A 20247-nucleotide genomic window follows, 5' to 3' on the forward strand; every position below is an offset into this window, starting at 1 on the left:
TTAAGTCATGAGAATAAAATGAAATATATTCACAGTTGCATAAAAAAAAAACAAAAGCATCAGTTCTTCGGTGCTTAGCCTTCTTTATGGTCCAGCTCTCACAACCATACATGACTTGGAAAAACTGTAGCTTTGATTATTCCGACCTTTGTCAGCAAAGTGATATCTCTACTTTTTAATACATTCTCTAGATTTATCATAGCTTTTCTTCCAAGGAGCAAGTGTCTTTTAATTTTATGGCCACAGTCACTGTTGGCAGTGATTTTGCAGCTCAAGAAAATAAAGTCTGCCACTGTTTCCATTTGCTTCCCATCTGTTTGCCATGAAGTGATGGGACTGGATGCCATGATCTTAGTTTTTGAGTGTTGAGTTTTAAGCCAGCTTTTCCACTATCCTCTTTCTTCTTCATCAAGAGGCTCTTTAGTTTCTCTTCGCTTTCTGCCGTTAGGGTGGTATCATCTGCATATCTGAGGTTGTTGATTACAACGTATTAAATTTAGAGTTCCATTAAAGATGAATATAGCATTACAAGTGTACTATATTATTAGACCCTGATAACGCTTTTCACAATACAGTGTATTTTCCCAGTCATAACAACTCCTCACAATTTATTGTAATCTGTTATTTTGTTACTGTCTTCAAAACCAGATGTTAGCTTTATGGAGCTCAGGGATCATTAAGATATCTCTTTTAAATATACTCCTGTGCACCCAACACCTAATATTGTATCTGACCATTCATCACACCTCAGTGAGTATTTATGTAATGAAAGAATGGCGGCCCAAGGTAGAAGTGAAGTGGCATGCAGTTGCTATCCAGTAACTTTAAGAATTCTTTCTTTATTCCTGCATCCCCTGGAAATGGTCCTGTAGAGGACTCATATACAACTTTAACAGAAATGAGCTCTTGGACCCAGAAATGGTACATGTTACCAGTTACTATGTTGAATGCGGAAAAAAAAAATTGTTTCTCAGAGCAGAGAGTGACAGATGTTCTATGAGTCTCATCAGAGATGCCCTCTAGTTTGTAGAGGTGATTTTCTCCTTGTCCTGCCTGAGGTCCTGCCAAATAGCTGGACATCCTGAATGGGGGTTCCCTAAATTCTCATTGCCCTAACCAGGTCATCTGAAATTCTAGTATTATTACCTATGTGGTTGCACAAGCTGTCACAGTCACACCACCTGGATTTTGCCAGTCACACCACCTGGGTCTGACGTTTGGTTTCTCAGAACAATTTCCTTCTGTACCGCCAAGCTGTCTTATCACACTCTTGACACATTTTACAGTAATGACTAGGCACACAGATGCAAGTCCCCCTGAAACTCTGTGAGGTTGATTACTCCTGTGGACAATGCACAGGAGGGAGTGAGCTTAGTCTGGAACTCACCACACCTCCCAGAACCCTACGTGGTGCTGTAAACGTGGTGGGCATCAGAAAGTTAGACCTTACTACTAAGTAGCTTGTATTAGTGGGAGATGCAGAGGGCATGCAGATTTTAAGTGGTGTATCTAAACTTCTCCAGATAAATGCTATGGAATAAGCCTTTTGTGTTTTCTACCCATTCTGGGATGATCACATCTGTAATGTTTTATGTGATGGATTTTTGAACAAGGTTTATCTTCTCTAAAGCATGTTACTTTATTAGTATCTAATATAAAGCTTTATGAAATATAGGGGAATATGAGAGATTTCAACCAGATTGACTAGAATTAGAAGAGAGTCAATGGGCAGAACAGTGGTTGGATGTCACCTGGATTTCATGTATGAGTGACCATTGCATTCTTTTTGTGAATTCCCTGCATTCCTTCATCAAATGCACTCCAGTCAATTCATTGCCATTGGAATGACTAAGATCTCTCTTTAATTCATCTATGTCATATTGTCTGCTTTATCTCCCTGATTTCCAGTTTCCCTCAGTATATCTAGTTTTAGTTGTGATTTGTTGCCCTGACCAGCCCTAAAATAATATGTGCAAAACACTTAAAAGGGACATTTAAGTTGATGTGTAATAAGTTCCTGCTAACCTTTTTAGCATCATCTCCAGCCTCTGTCTTCACACCTCATTCCTTTATTCTCACGATTTCCTTTGCTTGGTACATCTGTCCCTCCCTTTTCTCTCCTGCTTCAGTGCTTTGCTCACATTATCTCATCTGTGAGTCTGTTCTCCAAAGCTGAGATGTCTTCTAACCTTCAAAACTATTATATACCTCATGGTTGCAGTAGCACTTCCTAGGTCAGCCATGAAGTATAGTTGTAACAAGCATTCATTTGCCCAATAGGTTGTGAGTTTTTTTTATGGTAAAAATGGTGCTTGCTTTGTATTTGTGACCCCACAACAATTAGAACCTTGGCGAATATTCCTTGAATTGATTTGGGACCTGAAAGAGAAGACACTAAGGAGAGAGGAAGTGGAGCTGTATCAGAACGATGAGGGCTTTGGACCGTAGGAATGGGGGCAGTGATATATAGTGGGAAAGATTTATGATTTTGAATGTGGATGATCTGATTTTTTTTTTTTTTACTTAAAATGTATGTAGTTTACATTGAAATGGCTGCCGTGAGTTCCATCAAGTGGAGACTTGTTTATTAATCTCTATGAGAAGACATCCTGGAGATACATATATTGAATGTACTCTTTAAAAAAAAAAGTCATTTAATTAATTTTTCCCCTAAATATTCTTATGAGGTAGGATGGGAATTTTAAAGATAAAGAGCTAGAGGACGTAGGCAAAGTCACAGCAATTAAATATTAAATCACATGCCACAATCATGTTACTAAAACACTTATGTTTTAACCCTGAGATCACAGCCCCTGCTCTGTCATGATTACAATCACAAGGCAGTATGAGCCTGATGGAAAAACTTTAATCTTGATGATAAGGTGCCCTTGGGAGAGAATTAATCCAGGGTTTTTCTGATCAGAGGTGCATACCTGTGATCTTGCACTTGTCATCATTATCAATCCACTTCTTTCTCTGTTCCTCGTGTGGCTACATTTCCAGATTCTTATCATTCATGCCCAGGGCTTGCAATAAATCAGCTTCTCATTCTCCTTTCCAGTCTAGTCTTTTTTGTCCAGTGTTTCTATGCACGTTTTTATTTGAAGAATTGTTTCTTATACATAGTAGCCATTCAATTATTGTTTTTTAATTATTGGGATTTTTATTAGCCTTTGTAAGGATCTTTCCCTTTTTGTGGAAGATTTTCCCCCACCTGCTTTCTGCATCCCCTCGGCTTCTTTATGGAGGCAGTACCAGCAAGCTAGATTGCAAGACACCGCCTATCACTCAAGTTCCTGCTGTTCAGTGATAATGTAGTCAATATGCTTTAATGACCCTGTGAGGGATGTATTTTTAATGGAATTGCCCTCAATATTTAGGTGCTCTTGTTTGCCTTGAGGCCAATGTGCTCAGAATATGAATCTAAACTACTTACCCTTTTGTTATGCAGTGGAAGGCAGACAGTTTAAATTAATTTGCTGTTGCCCTAAATTTCCTACATCTGATCTGTGTTTGAATCCAGTAAATTAGTGCTTGCAGGCATTGGGTTTCTCCACATATCATTTTCAACAAGTCCCTTCTGTCTGCTGTATCATCCTTGATAGACACTGGAGCTCTTTATATGTCTTGTCTTTATATGTCATGGGGGTCCAGGGGCACCATCAGCCCTGGAGTTAAAACCTACTCCTTCCAGCAAAGCAGGCTGCATGAGCTTAAGCAGCCGGCTTCTTTAATGTGCTTCACTTTCGTTATTTTTCTGGGTTTTAGTTTTTGCACAGAATTCAGTGAGTCTTTGGTTTTTAGTGGCCAGACATTAGGTGTGAAGAACCTTTTTTCAAAGATCATTTGAACAGGATCAGCCTTGGCTGGGTGCCGGGGTCCTCAGCTTCCTTCAGACTGTTGCGAAGGGCCTCCCTCTACGCTTGCTGGCTTCCCTGTGGCAGAGAGAGTCCAGTCTCCTTATTCACATGATAAGCTTCATAAGCAAATATGCCAACTCAGTGAACTTCCTGAAGACCTTACCATAGACTCTGCTCCCACTTCCTCCAGCCACTGTTGTAAAAGGCAGCTCCTGCTCACAGAAAACTGGGTTGATTTTTGAAAACTTCTTTCCAGATCTATCCTTGTGCACCTTGTCTGAATGCACAGAGCAATGGAAGGCAGGAAGTTGATTGTTGGTCCTATAAATAACATTATTTTTTTTGTTTCTTAATTAATTTTTTTATTGGAGTATAGTGATTTACAGTGTTGTTAGTGTCTTGTACAGCAGAGTGAGTCAGTTATACATCCACATCCACTATTTTTTAGATTCTTTTCCCATATAAGTCATTACAGAATACTGAATAGAGTTCCCTGTGCTATTCAGTTCAGTTCAGTCGCTCAGTCGTGTCCGACTCCTTGCGACCCCATGAATTGCAACACTCCAGGCCTCCCTGTCCATCACCAACTCCCAGAGTCTACCCAAACCCATGTCCATCGAGTCAGTGATGCCATCCAGCCATCTCATCCTCTGTTGTCCCCTTCTCCTCCTGCCCCCAATCCTACCTAGCATTAGGGTCTTTTCCAATGAGTCAACTCTTCGCATGAGGTGGCCAAAGTATTGGAGTTTCAGCTTCAACATCAGTCCTTCCAATGAACACCCAGGACTGATCTCCTTTAGGATGGATTGATTGGATCTCCTTGCAGTCCAAGGGACTCTCAAGAGTCTTCTCCAACACCACAGTTCAAAAGCATCAATTCTGCAGTGCTCAGCTTTCTTCACCATCCAACTCTCACATGCATACATGACCACTGGAAAAACCATATTCAGTTGGTCCTTATTAATTATCTATTCTATATATAGTATATCAGTCCCAATCTCCCAATATAGCCCTATCTCCCCTCAGTAACCACAAGTTTATTTTCAACATCTGTGACTCAGCTTCTGTTTTATAAATAGATTCATTTGTACCATTTCTTTAGATTCTACATATAAGTGATATTGTATAATATTTATCTTTCTCTGACTTACTTCACTCAATATGATGGTCTGTAGGTTCATCCATGTTGCTGCAAATGTCATTATTTCATTCTTTTTATGTCTAAGTAATATTCCATTGTAAATAGTTAAAAAGCCAAGAGCCCAGATGGGCCAATTAACCTCCCCAGACCACCACTTCCACCAGGCACTCTCTCATACCCCCTACTTAGAAAAAAGAAATAACTCGAGAAAGAGAAGCCATTCAAGGCAGAAAGAAATCATAGTAAGAAAGCCTCATATGAGAAAGCCTTGAGGACCTTTCAGATGCCCAGTGGATGTTATAGTCTGATGGAAAGATTATAACCATTAATTTATGAAACTGGTGCTTGCTCTGAAGCAAATGAAACAAGAAGCTGTGAGAGAGGCCATTTCAGAGAGTGTGTTCAGGGAGAGCCACATGCCTGAGGGGGTGACATTTGAGCTGAGACTGCAAAGAAGCCGACAGATGACCCACGTGAGGAACAAGCATGGGAGGAGTGGAGGACAGGAGGGTGTCAGGCAGAGGTACCATCAAGTACAGAGACACTAGAAGACATGGCCTCTCCCCAAGCCAATTTAGGACCTGGTGGCATTGCTGTCCTCAGCTTTCATCCCTTCTTGCGTACTAGACCCCAACCCCCAAAAGAGAGTCATCACACAAAAGAAAGCCTTTTCCCATGAGGCCACGGGGTAGTATATCCCACAATGCCTCTTTCTCAGCCAGCGTAGCTTTCAGATGCTTTTTATCTGAAGTTGACTCTCAACCATCAGGTTCCTTAAGGAGCAAAAGATGGAGGAGCAGACCCACAGTGAAGTTATCTAACCTTGTGACTAAAAATGGCAAGAATTCCCTTTTTCCTTCTTTAATTGTATTCCTATTTGCTTTCTCTGAAGGTGTGACTGTTCCTAGGGCTGGCCTGGCTAGTAACTAAGACTGAGAGATTAGGAGAGGTTCTTTGTTCCATGGGACAGTTGTGCTTTTGGATGTGCTGACGAGCAGTATGTTCTGATTTAGGCAAATATGCCAGGCTTCGTTGCTCTTTCATGAGTTAGGAAGAACCAGATGAGAAACGTCCTCTGAGGCTGCCACTGACAAGCTGAGCTGCAGACTAGACATGGCTGTAGGGTTTGGGGATAGAGGAGCAGACACCAGCAATTTCTCGTCTGGGACCACCAGCGAGATAATGTGCACCATCGGAAGCCAAATAGACAGGGGAGAGGCTAGCTTCTCATCTACAAAATTAGAAGCAATTCTTAAAATGCCCTGAGCTTCTATTGATCTATTCCCTAATAGCTCTGCAAGTAGAAAGTGGAATTTTTAATGGTCCTTAAAAATCTTGTAAATGTCATCAACTAATTGTCTATGTAACTTGGAGAATAAGGGGAACTTGAGACTAATAAATAAGCCCTGGGCAGTGTTCTGAGGGAGGTAAAGCAAGAAAGAACAAAGTGCCCATAAAAGACTGTCTAATCCCTTGTGGATCTGAGAAGTGACAGGAACAGAAAAATATAGTGACGCTTGAGTCTAGAAAGATATAGAGACAGTATTACATAGTTGGGCAGGGCATGGAGTCAGATTACTTGGGTTTAGATCTCTGCTCTACAGCTGGTACCTATGTGACTTTGGGCAGCTTATTTAATGGTTCTGAGCTTCCGTTTCCTTACCAGTAAAATGAGGACAACAGTAATGACACTAAAAAATCAATTTAGGTAGTTCATGTTCAGGACCTAGCACTGAGCCTGATCTTCTTTATTACTAGACAGACCTCCTGGAGTTGTTGAGGAAAGCTATCTCTGGCCAGTCTTAGAATGGTTCTTTCCTTGAGGAGAAGTTTTCAGCCTTTACTTTATTAGTCTCTATTTTATTGGGCAATGTGTGACCACTAATTAGAGAGCAGTGAGTGGAATAGAAACAAACATATTAAATAAAGCAAAGAGCAAAAAAGTCATAAAACAAGACTGCCTGTAAGTGGCATGTGAAATGGAAATTTATTTGTAGAATTCTAATCCCTTGTCTTTTTCTTCCTCCGCCTACTTCGTGGCTGTTAAAGGTTTTACTCTGCATAACCTACACTCCAACCTTTGACCTGAATGGGAGTGCAGTGCTGAAGATCGCTGAGGTAAGTACTCGTTCCCCTCGCCCCTCGAGCGTTGCTTGTTTGTGCTGTCTGCTCACAGCTGCTTTACCCCCACCTGGGAGAAATGCTGGGGTGGAGCTGAGCTGCAGCAGTGGGGTGAGCCCTTCTCTGATCATTAACGTGGGGAATTTTCACTAAGGAGTTGATCGGTGGGAAGCAGGCTATTTGGGCCACTCCGTCAGTGCTCTGCATGCTCTGGTTTGCTTGACTTGAGGCTTTAACCATGGAAATAACAGTACTGGTTCTCCTGATGCTGCTATACCTAGGTATTACACTCACTACTTTTCCTAAGGTTAACTGAAGAGGATTTGATCTTTTTAAAAAATAGGTTTTAAAAAACCAAGCATGAGATTTAGGGACGATGTTTATTGATTCAATTGCATCCCCGTCTCCTAAACTCTGAGGAACACATTTTATAACGATCGTTGGAAAACCTTCTCTTTTCCATCTGTATTGCAGCCTAGAGTAATGTGTACCTTCAGCACTCCCAAGAGTATGTCCAACAGAAAGCTTGGCTTCCTGAATGTCTGGTGTATAACTTTGGCTTTTGGATATGGCATCATTCCAAAGCCATACTTTAATATGCTTAAAATAAATTTCCTTCCACCTCTTGAAAAGGATATCTTCAGGATTTGTATGTTTTGACAAGAGTACACACGCAGACCTCAATGAGCCAATGATATTCTGAATTCTGAAATATTATGCAGAAAAAGAAAACCTAGCTCTCAGCAGTCATGGGTATTTTTTTAAACTGTAATGATTACCATTTACTGAGTATACCAGGTAGACGCTTAGCACTTTGGACATGTTTTCTTTTTTTCCTCTTTTTCTCATCATTGAGGTATACTCTGCAAAAATGTTCAGTGCTTTGATATGCATATACATTGTGAAATAATTGCCACAATTAAGCTAGTTAATATATCCCTCCTCATACATAGTGAACATTATCATGAGTAGGATTTATGACTGATACCTGATCTTTTGTGGTATTGTGTGGCATTGACTGAAAATTGAGAAAATTATTTTTGAGCAGGTAGAACATTTTATATGTCAGTCAAAAGAAAAATAGATAGCTGACCCCTCACTACAGTATAAATCAGTTCTCAAATGTGTATTTAGGTAGGTAGAAAGAATATTTTTCATTACCATATTTGTATGTTTCACTCTATGTAACTAAATAAATAGAATAGCTATCAGTATTTTTAGTTGAATTTTAAGAGATACCAGTGAGTGATCTTATCATTTGTAGGTTTGGGTTTTTAAAAAAAAATAGCTGTGGTAAGAACTCTTAACATGAGATCTTAACACACTTTGAAGTGTACAACTCAGTAACATTAACCATAGTGTGATGTTGTATAGCAGAACTCTAGAACTTGCTCATCTTGTATAACTGAAACTTTATACACATTGAACAGTAACTCTCCATCTCCCCTTCCCCCTGGCCCCCCAGCAATCACCATTCTATTCTCTGTTTCTAGGAGTGTAACTATTTTAGATACCCCACGCTGGTTTGCTTTTAAAATGACAAATGTAGCATTTGATCAGAGCAAGAAACAGGATTGGCATGTAGGATGCTTGTTGGTTCTTTGCTGTATGAAGCACAAGACAGGAAATGCAGTGTGTCACTCACTGGCGAGCCCGTCCCCTTCCAAGGAGGGAGGTAGGCAAGGAAGACAGGCTGTTGTAGGACCCTCAGGACTGTGCAGGCCACCAGGGGTTCCCAAGCTCCCTTTGAGAGGGAGAGTGCCTTTATCATCCTCACCAGGTTTTTGAATGAGAATCTGAAAAGACTTGTTATGTATCTCATTGTGGTCAAAAAGTTCATTGGGGTTTACGTAAAAATAAAGGACACAGTTTTCATTTTCAGCAAGAACTTTATTGAACAGCGGATTCACTGACCAAATTAACTTTTTGGCCAGCCCAACAATTCCTAAACAGCAGATTCACACTGCTATGGGCCACCCAAGTCAAAGGTGTTCTCAGTGGGGATCTGGAAGACAGAGTAGAGACTTAGCAGGCCTTTGTAGAGAGAATGAAACATAAAACCACACACACACACACACACACACACACACACACGGTGGTCTCTAACACAGTGGTCACACACACACACACACACGGTGGTCTCTATAAGAACCTATAAAGAAAAAATAATTAAAAAAAAAAATCTCAACCCAAGAGCAATATACAGATAAAGGCATTGAGCGTGGTAGTGAGAGCGTGGGCTCCGGAGACTCACTATGTTTGGATATAAATCCTGGCCCTCCTACCTCCCAGCAGGGTTGCCTTGGATACCTCCCTGGGTTTGTGTTTGTTCTCTGTGTAAAAGCAACGCTAACAGCACCTGTCTCGCTATCTCGCAGTGTGTGGTTGTGCCAGTTAGACAAGAAAAAGAGAACCCATGTAAAAAGCTTTCAGTGCAGGGGGCCACATAGTAAACGCTGGGTTAACGTTAGCTTCTGCTTTTCTGGAACAGCAGATTGATGACATCCAGGCTTCCGCTAAATAATGGTGATCCGGCCAGGACCCTAAAGGGATGGGTCATCGACGGGGCTGGCTTCCTGAGACCACGGTAGCAAGCTGACTCCCCCTACCTTCTTGTCCTACCTGCAGCCCACTGAGATCCCCCAGTTGGAAGAGTTTGTAGCAGAACATCAGCTTGAAGGTCACAAAGCAGGGGTCAGACCTTCGCAGAAAAATGCCTTACTTCCAGTGCTAGCTTTGACTTCTAGTTCAGGATAGGGGCTTGGGACTGTATTCCTCTGAAGGAAGGACTTGGTCCTCTGAAGGAAGGACTTGGTAAGGATCGTAAAAAGAAATTTTTCATCCAGTATTTGATAGTGGGGGTCCTCCCTTGACAGTGTGCAGGGTTCCAGAGGATGTTTTCAGGCTGTGCCTCTTGTACAAACCCACCAGAAGGTCCTACCACCTCCCTGCCCATGGTGGACCTTAACAGCTGAGACTGCAGGTTCCTCCAGGCCTAGCTTCGAAGCCCCACGCCTCGCTGGTGACTGGACACAGGGGCGGATTGTTCAGCATCAGCAGGGGGATGGAGACTGCTTTGTAAGGGCCATAATCATCACCACTTCAAAGTGCTTTTGATAAATGGCAGTGTTCAGAATAGCTCCTCTGTGCTAGCCTGGACCTGGCTTGGATACCACGTTCAGAGGAGTAAGAATCCAGCTCTTGCAGCTGGCCAGTCCCTGGGGGAGGATGTCTACACACCAGTCTGCCGAGAGAGGCAGAGACATCCAGGAGCACCACGAGCAGGCAGGTGCCAGTGCCAGGGCCTCACTTAATCCAGCAGCCCCGATCAAAAGCCAGTAATTGAAATACCCTGGAAACTGTTCTCCTGCTGAGAACAGTGGATCTTTTATCCACCAGGCTTGGAAGCAACTCAGTGTACTTCCATCAGGTATTAGCTAAGAGTTCTGGGTTCACTGCTTGCTGTGGCCATTCCCGCTCAGAACTGATCATTCTGAGGAGACTTGAAAACATAACATCGCTTGTAGTGACAAGAGATAACTACAGGGGCCTTCCCTGGTGGCTCAGTGGTAAAGAATCCGCCTCCCAGTGCAGGAGACATGGGTTCGATCCCAGGTCCGGGAAGATCCCATGTGCTACAGAGCAGTTAATCCCACAACTATTGAGCCTCTGCTCTAGAGCCTGAGAGCTGCAACTACTGAGCCCACATGCCACAGCTACTAAATCCTGAATGCCCTAGAGCCCATGCTCTGCAACAAGAGAAGAAGCCACTGCAATGAGAAAGCCTGTGCACTCCAACTACGGAGTAACCCCCGCTGGCCGCAGCTAGAGAAAGCCCACACAGCAGTGAAGACCCAGCACAGCCAAAAATAAATAAATAAATAATATGAAAAAGAGACAAGTGCTTATACTCAAAGTGTTACATGGCTGCCTTTAATACATATTTAGTGCTTACTCTCTGCGAGGCACCATTCTAAGAATTTTCCCTGTATTAAATCATATAAACTGCACAACAGTACTGTGAAGCAGGAGCTATTGATTATCCGTGTTTTACAGATAAGGCAGCTGGCACAGAGAGAGATCCACCAACTTTCCAAGCCACACAGCTAGGAAGCGATAGTACTGGGAAGCAAGACTGGTTGGTGTGACTGAGCTTTCAGTCTCTACAGCCTGTAGAACGTGTTTCATAGTCTGGTCATAGAAAAGCCACTCACAGGGACCCTTAACACTTGCCTCATGGAAGTTGGTGGTATTCCTCCAAGGGGCTGCCCCTCCCTTCATCCATACCACTCCCAGGGGTGAGCACCCTGCAGACACAGCATTGATCTTGCCTTTTATCTTTCAAATAGATCTTTTTATGAAGGGAATAGTGTGCCTCAGTTTGCTACAAACAATGATTGAAGATCAGAACAAAAGACAGGCTTCCACAAGGTTGCATAGGTTCCTGAATAAGGCTGGCTGTTTTCAGTAGTTACTTGATTAGATTTTGACTTCTCTTTACCCTTCCAAAATGAATTCTCTTATGTAGGGGCTACTTACAGTTACATAACATTGGAGGCCCTACTTTTATGTTGGTGGTTCTCCTCAAAGCCTACACATTTGAATCAACTGGGAAGTATTAGTGAAAATAAGACGCCTGGTGTCACCTTAGGAATTCTGAGTGTTTTTATCTTGAAGGGACCTGGGCTTACAAATTTTGTGAAGCCCCTAGTTGATCCCTGGGTTGAGAAGATTCCCCTGGAGAAGGGAATGGCAACCCACTCCACTATTCTTGCCCGGAGAATCCCATGGACAGAGGAGCCTGGCAGGCTACAGTCCATGGGATTGCAAAGACTGGAAACAGCTGAGTGACTAACACTTTTGCTTTTTTCACTTTCACTGGCTGATTCTACTATAGAAGTCAAGTTGAGAATCACTGCTCTGATAGTTACTGTTCTCTCCAGCAAGCTGTAATGTAAAACCGTATTGAAAGGAGTTGTGAGGCTGTACAACCTCAAGTGTGATCCACTTGGCAGATGCCTGGGAGCTTATTAGAAATGCAGATCCTTGAACCCCGACTCAGACCTCTGAATAAGAATCTGCCTTGTAATAAGATATCCCATGTGATTCATAAGCATATTAAACTTTGAGAAGCACTGCCATAAGTGAATATTGGTATAATCTCATTAAAATGAGATCTAAAGATAGCATTCTGCTAAGACCTAGGTGAGAGCTGTCATGCCTCTCTGCCATGGTGAATCGAGCCACCCCCATGAAGTAGGGACTCCCACCAGCAATAACATCCTCTTAATGGTGGCCGCCTTGTAAGTGCAGCATTTTGATTCTTCTAATTTCCCTTGTCTTTCTTCATGTTCCGCTAAACCCTGTCCACGTTTTCTCCTTCCCGTTTGTCATTGCTTGATATATATCAAACATATTTCTTAAATGCTTTTAATGATTTAATCTGCCACTGTTCCTTCTGAGTGTATGTTTTCGGGCCACTGTTAACTTGTGAAAATATGCCTCCTACCCCAATCCATATTTATATAATCTGGCATAAGACAAGTATGGAGTAGATCTATTTATATGGAAAGCCTAAGAACAACTTATAAATATAAGCTTGCTGAAAAAAAAATTGCACAATGTGAAAGTTAAGTATTATTTGGGGCAAACTGAGGACTGTAGCCTGGGACACAAAGTCTCAGATAGCTCTGAAAATTGCTCTGAGGAGGCGAGGGGAGGGGCTAAGATATATAGGAGATTTGCATCAAAGGGCAGGTAGTCAGGAACATCAAAAGATTACTGTTAATTTAAAGAAACCAGATAAGTCAAGTTAAGGAATTTAGCACTTTTCTAGGTATGGGAAAATGCTAGAGTCTGGGCTCACTGAATTCATTCGTTTGATAAGTGCCTCACTTACCTGGGGCCAGTATCCCGTGTTTCCACATCCTGAGTTTCCTTAGGGCTCACCGTGGGGAGTGGCTGCAGTTTGATGGCTGCTAAATGTCAGATATTCAAGAGAATACCCCAGGGTTCACCAGGTCATCATCCGTGGTGGCCGCAGTTGCCAGTCACTGTGACATCCTTCTTTACTGATGGCAGGAAATATTCCATTTCTCAAGTTTATGGATCAGCAGTTACAGATAGTAGATTATTAAGTGAATGATGCTTGTGTAATTTAAGAAAGGATAGTAGTAGAATTATTTGAAATCATTGTTTACTTCAGATACACCTGATAGGAATAAGCATTTTTCTTACTTTGCCTTCATTGTATGTTTCCTCAAATTGGCAAAATAGCTTACAGCCCTTTGGATTTTCACCGTGGAAATTGCTTAAGAAATAATTTTTCATCAACAAGAAGAATGAACTACAAAGGAGACTGCCACAAAAATAATGGTATTCTGTAGACATAGTGAGACCCAGTGATTTTGCAGATTCTCACATGCTTTCCACCTGCCAATTTAGCCTTTGAAAAATCTGCATCTCTATTTTTAAAGCAGGACATTTCAGCCTAAAACTACCACTTAGCTCTTGGAAGCTTTCTTGATTGTAGTTGAATTTCTCATAAAAATAAGTCTTTCACTTAAAAAGATCTTTTCTCCTATTGTTACTTTAGATATAGCTAAGGAAACAATTTATAAAAACATTTAAATCATTTAAATCACCTGTGGAAATGTTGGGGGAAGAATTCACACATTCTTCTTTCTTACTCCGGTCTGCATTGACTGTTTACTCAAGAACAGTGCTTACCCTGGAACCTGTTGATCAGGAAATGAAATGTGTACTTAAGTATGAAAAATGATGCTGTTTTCCTAAGGTACTGCTGAAACTGTAAAAGGATCATTAAGCACTGAAAATGTAAATAAGAAGGCAGCCTTCATTTGTGTGTCTAACTTTAACTTGCTTAATTAAATGGCAGTGATGACAGTTTTTCAGAATAGAGTCTTCTGTGATGCAGGAGGAATAAGAAATATGAAATGAATTTAGAATTGGACAGCTATGAAACAGCCAACATGTTTTCTGTTTAATTTCATGAATGATCATTACTAAAACTCCATATGGATACAAAATTCTTTTATTGGTTGAAAGCGAGACCCTTAGTATTTCTCTTACTATTACGTTCAAGTTAGCAGACGTGTTGAGTGTTCTGAGGGTAGTTACCTTAATATAGGAAAAACTATCAGAGTAAAAATTGCCAAGGCCTTAGGGGTAAAGGAAGAGGTGGTGCCATAGCCTGAAGCTCTGTGAAGCTGAATTGAAGATGGATAATAATAATATTGTTTCATTGGTAAGATTTGGAGCATATTCTCATGCCTGGTAAAGGCTGCTCTGTGGAATTTTTCTACATGAGAAAGCCTCATTTGTAAATATTTATTTGTTGGTTTGATCTTAGTCATGGAAAGCTTCTAGTCTTTGATCCTATAGCATGTTATCAAGCTCAAGCAGAGTCTCGCTCAAAGACCTTTTTTTTTCTCTTTAAGATTTTACTTTCAGGAGTCTCCCGTTTTCGTTCCATCCATCCTCCATCCCTTAATTCCAAAACAGTGGTTAATGTAACTACTGATGGTTGTGTTCCTAGGACATGTCAATAAGTAGCATTTCCTACACATCTTCTTTTGATCTTTACCATAACCCAACTATATAAAGAATCCCAAGGAAAGGGAGGTTAATTTGCTTGCCCAGTGACTTTAGGTCAGGAAGACCCTAAGGTGGATGGGAGGAAGGGGTCTCCAGGCTGAAGTCTGATTGCACCCACTCCACTGTCGACATACTTCCTTTGTAAGCAGGTCAGCAGCACTGCTCCTCCCACTGCCATCTGGACTTATTTTATGTTGATTTGTTCATAAATAAAAACCAATATTGAAAAAATTTTAGATATTCAAACCCAGGCTTTTTATATTTCAAATATGTGCCATTAATCACTATGCTATATTGCCTCCCAGATACCCTCAGTCTTAGAAAATGTTAGTGAAATCTTGCCATATTAATGTAGGAACCAACTGAAATTCTTGGGATTCTTATCCACTTTACCAAGGCATTTAGAGAATGGCTGTATGGTGGTTTTACATGTGAAGCAGAAGTACTGATGCATTTACTTTTTTTGTGACCGTACATTAAAGTGATCATTAGGCATATGCCACTTGTTTGGGTATCTTTACACATTGATACTCAGTTTATGTTTTCTGAGCATTTGATTACCATCAGAGGATAGGAAGTTTAACACAGTTCCACCTGTTACTCCCAGGGAATTTAAAAAACACTGAAAATCAAGACCTGCTGCCAAAGGTTCTGATGTAATGGTTCTAGGTATCACTAAAGCATTTTTTTAATTGGGCTGACCTCTCATTAAATATTCAGTGATTCTAGTGATTTTTTTTTTTTAACTCTACACTGTGATAGCATTATTTGTGAGCCATACCTCGAATAAGATATTTTACAATTAAGGAGCTGAAGGTCTCCAGATACAATCCAGGAAAATGGACCAGGTCACCTGTGTACTTTTTATCTTGGAAGCATCTTATTTGTCATGTTCCCTTTAGGACTCGGAGAAGGCAATGGCACCCCACTCCAGTACTCTTGCCTGGGAAACCCCACGGACGGAGGAGCCTGGTAGGCTACAGCCCATGGGGTCGCGAAGAGGCAGACACGACTGAGCGACTTCACTTTCACTTTTCACTTTCATGCACTGGAGAAGGAAATGGCAACCCACTCCAGTATTCTTGCCTGGAGAATCCCAGGGACGAAGGAGCCTGGTGGGCTGCCGTCTATGGGGTCGCACAGAGTCGGACACGACTAAAGCGACTTAGCAGCAGTAGCAGCTTTAGGACTGGGAGGGGTAGCCCCACCTCCTGGCAAAAAAAATCAGCCAAGAGAGCTGGCCCATTGCTTTAAACCAGCTGAGGCTACTGGAGTGAGGAAACCCCATTCTAAGGAGCTTCTCCACTTTTCCTTCCAGAAACGCCTGCCTTCCTCATGGGCCAGTCTCTTTGCTGACTCTGGTTTGACTCCTGTGGGGTGTCTGTTTTTGGTTACTTACTGCCAGAGATGGGCTTTGAGCAAACTAGTCCTTTGCAAGAAATTCAGCACTTTCCTTTAACCTTTGACTTGCGTGGCCCTTGAACAACTTATCCAGAGTTAGAAGACATATGGAGCAATGCAGGGGTCCCTTCTGCTTCATTCTGGGTTGGTTCATTGGGCAGAGGCTAGAGTTGGGTAGGCCTTCTGCAGACGAAGCAGAAGGCTCTGCCCGAAAAGGTGCAGGAATTGACGGGTTAAGGTGTCCTAAGCTATTTTAATAAAATGCCAGCTGAAGCCAAGAAGAACATGAAGGAGAAAGAACAAAGTCATAGTCAGTTTTTTGTATATCCCTGGGCACTTTAAGAATTTCCTTGTAAGTTGAGATCCAAAAGGAAAACCAGCAAATTTCACTACCCAAGCATGAGACTAGATTTACTTACCTAGCTATTTCTTAATAATAATAAAGCAACTTCAGTTTGCTCTGTCTGTGTGTATGTATGTGTGTATGCCTGTGTACTTGCGTTTGATGAGGTGCCTCCTGTCACATACCCACTCGTTACTGCTGTTTACCTGGAAATGGCAGAGCTACTGAGCTGTTACCGTGATGCAATGTAGAGTTTAGACTTACAGTAATAATCAGAATTTCCATTGGTCCTACTGTGATCAACAGACATTCACATAAGAGACATTTGTGCTTTTTTGTAGCTTACTTAATCTCTGATCCTTTCTATTTCTTAATTACCATAAACTGTCATCTCCATAAAAATTTTCCAATCAGAAACATACTAGCTCTGCTCTTGACTAACAGTCAGAACCACGCACTGTTTTAACAAAGCTATGCTGCTAACCCCATTCAGATAGGAAAGAGAAGGTAAAAGCGCAGTTCAATAAAGTGAAGGTCATATGCACTTTGTAAAGCTAAGCAAACTTCTACTGTGGCAGCTTCTTTAAAATGTATTATCCCTTTGGTTAGTGTGTATTGACTATCTGCTACATTCCACTATGCTGCTTCATATTTAATAATAGTGATTCTACCGTGGTTGTAACCTAGTACTGTTATTTATCAGTCTACTGACTTGATAATCTAAAATTTGCATTGCTTATGTATGGCTTACAGACTTGTGTTTTCTAGTTCTTTTTCCTTCTGCTTTGGGGTCTGTTTTACATCATTAACGATGTATGTTTTTCCCCTCAGTTGTGTTTCGCATGCCATAAAGCTGGATGTCCGCAAATGCATGAAATGATCAAAATGTCCCTTACGACACTCCTCACTGCCCTGTGTCTTCGTGCCTTCCCTGGCAATCCAGGGCCTGTGGCTTTTCACAAGGTATTTGACTTGCCCTTTGAGCCTCTGGTCGAGGTGCAGAACTGAGGCTTCCAAAGTGTCCGTTCTGCACCACAAAAGCAAAGGGCGTGGGGAGATAGAACTGATATTGGAGATATGAAAAGAAATTTATGAGTCCCTTCCCAGAAACTCAGCCTGATTTTGGACATGGTATTCTCTGGGCTTCTATGATTCAATGTGTTCATCTTGGTACTGTCCTGAGGTACAGGAAGAAAGATGTTCACAAAGTGAAAAATCATTGGCCTTGAATTACAGTAGTCAGGTTTATTATGGAAACCCTAGTTCTGCAGACCTTACTGATTTACCAATTTATTATTAATACAACAAGTTTAAGAAACTTTTCTTTAGAGGATGTCAGGATAGCTGATAAAGCATCTCTTTCTGAGTACCTGAAGAAAGTGATATTATCAGTTACATGATCATTTTTAAGTTTAAAAAGACATCCTTTGTCATATTCAGTATTTGTATTCACAACTTTAGTAGACTGAGCTCCTTAGATTAATCTTTTTTCAAAGCAGACTAAACATGCCTACCTTTCCCTTTATAAAATGCCTCTTGCAGTAAGTCATGTCCCATTTTGTATGTGTAATAATAACACCTAAACATTAAAAATGGTGGTAACATTAAAAAGTCATAAAAATATATTATTTATGAAATTCATCTGTTGACAGCACTATTTGTGTTTCTTCAGATCCAGTTCTTCATGAACGCATTCTTTCTTGGGTCTAAAGGGACTGATAGAGTTTTTTAAAGAAGGCTATAAATGGCTTTCCATATTCAGGAAAATCATGTTTATATTAAGTGTGTAGTTCAGCTCTCCAGATAGTTAATCTCATCTTTAATGCTTCTAAGCTTAAAATTCCCCCTTAAATTTATAATGTCAGAGCTTAGAGAGCTTAAAGATCAATAGTTATAAACATTTCTTGGGAGAGTATAAGATTTAAAGAAAACTGTTAGATCTTAAGGTACAAATAATATGAGTGTGCCTAATTACACTGTGGAGAATTTGGTTTCATCATAGTGAAATATCACACTCAGATGTATTTTCACAATTTTTAAACTATTTCATCACATGCAAAAGTAAAAGTCTTTCAAGATTAAAACACTTTTTTTCGAAGTACATATAAATTCTACTTTCAGGTACATTATAATCCATGATTGTTTGAGAAAATGAGTTTAAAACTGATATACCCTAAAATGGTAATTTGACAAATATATATTTTGGAACTTGCTCTTATTTTTTAACTTAAATTAATCTAAGCCAACTTCCAAATACATTTTTGAGTTTTCGCGGCTCATTTGGAATATTAAGCATTCAATAGGAGGTAAATTAAACTGCTAGGAAATATTTGCTTTTACCTAGTTGATTTTACAAAAAGATTTTTAATAATGAGGCCTAACAGAAAGGTTTAGCTTAAGCAGTAGCAGCAGCAAAGATTCACATTGAGTTTCTCTCCCTTCTCAGTTATCAGTCATCAAATTAAACTTGCCATCCCTGGAAAAGGAAATGGTACCCCACTCCAGTATTCTTGCCTGGACAATCCCATGGACCGAGGAGCCTGGTAGGCTACAGTCCATGGGGTCCCCAAGAATTGGACACAACTGAGCAACTTCACTTTCACTTTGGGTGAGAACCCTATTATTTTCATTGTAGTCTTGAAGTTACTCCTAGAAAAATAATCGAGGTATATTAAATCCCCCCTTTTTTTCTTTTTTTTTTAAACTTTATTTTTGGCTCTGCTGGGTCTTTGTTGCTGCTCAGGCTCTTCTCTAGTTGTGGTGCACAGGCTTCTCATTGCAGTGGTTTCTCTTGTTGTGGAGCCTGGGCTCTAGGGTGCTCCGGCTTCACTAGTTGCAGTTCCCAGGCTCTAGAGCACAGGCTTAATAGTTTTGGTACACAGGCTTAGCTGCTCTGCAGCATGTGGGATCTTCCCAGATCAGGAATTGAACCTGTGTCTCCTACATTGGCAGGCGGATTCTTTACCACTGAGCCGCCAGGGAAGCCCCCCTTTTCTCCTTTTTGTGGGACTAAATATGCTTGCGAAATGAAAAGGATGACATACGTTATGGAGAGGGAAAAGTGGGAAAATTTTTAAAGCATGCATTTATTGTCAGTGTCCATTCCTATAGCTTCTAAAAGAATTAGAGGCAATAAAATCTGAAAAGCCGTGCCATTTAACATCGTTACCATCAAATGAGGGATTTCCGCCCCCCCCCCCAAATTGGAACTTCTCCATGCTGCAGCCTTCGGGGAGTTGTCTAATGTTCAACTAGACATTCAGACTTGCAAGACCCTAGTAGATCACGACTGGCTTTATGTTTGCTTAGCAGAATCTAGGACAGGGAACAGAAACAGGGCACCAGCAGGCATTTATCTTTCACAGGAGTCCTTGCTGCAGTCCAGAGATGGTCTCTGGCTCTCAAATGTCAGCTTAGGAGCAAAAGGATAAGAGGCATCTCTGTGGGTGCAGAGTCACCTTGACTTTGGAGCTCCAGGTTTCAACTGTGTAGGAACCAATATTCTGTAACAACCCCATGAGCTGAGCTGGCAGAGTTTCTTCAGTGGGTATACGTAATCAGTGACAAGAGCTTCCCAAGGAAATTTCTCACCAGGTTTTTTTTTTTGTAGTTTGTTCACAGTTTTCTAAATTCAGATGCAGCTTAGTAATCGGGGGGACATTTTTACCCTAAGTCATACCGCCTAGTAACACAGCTGACGTGTCCCACCTTTATCAGGTTTCCAAAAGAACACAGAGTTAATCCAAGGTCAAACTTGTTTATAG

At 41.1% G+C, this 20247-nt stretch overlaps 1 protein-coding gene across 2 annotated transcripts in view; it reads left to right on the plus strand.

Moving 5' to 3' along the window:
* The window catches only part of ARFGEF3 (ARFGEF family member 3), a 183155-nt gene that overhangs the window by 69834 nt on the left and 93074 nt on the right, over nucleotides 1-20247 (plus strand). Inside the window, exons 5-6 of one of the 2 annotated variants that reach the window (XM_081528883.1) lie at nucleotides 7051-7119; nucleotides 17315-17446. In XM_081528883.1, coding sequence (XP_081385009.1) covers nucleotides 7051-7119; nucleotides 17315-17446 — 201 coding nt within the window. The remainder of the gene's footprint in view (nucleotides 1-7050; nucleotides 7120-17314; nucleotides 17447-20247) is intronic. The other variant, XM_081528884.1, reaches the window with a different exon arrangement.

This window comes from Giraffa tippelskirchi, chromosome 9 (genome assembly GCF_054371585.1).
Source record: "Giraffa tippelskirchi isolate mGirTip1 chromosome 9, T2T-mGirTip1v1.2.pri, whole genome shotgun sequence".
NCBI classification, from domain to species: Eukaryota; Metazoa; Chordata; class Mammalia; order Artiodactyla; family Giraffidae; genus Giraffa; species Giraffa tippelskirchi.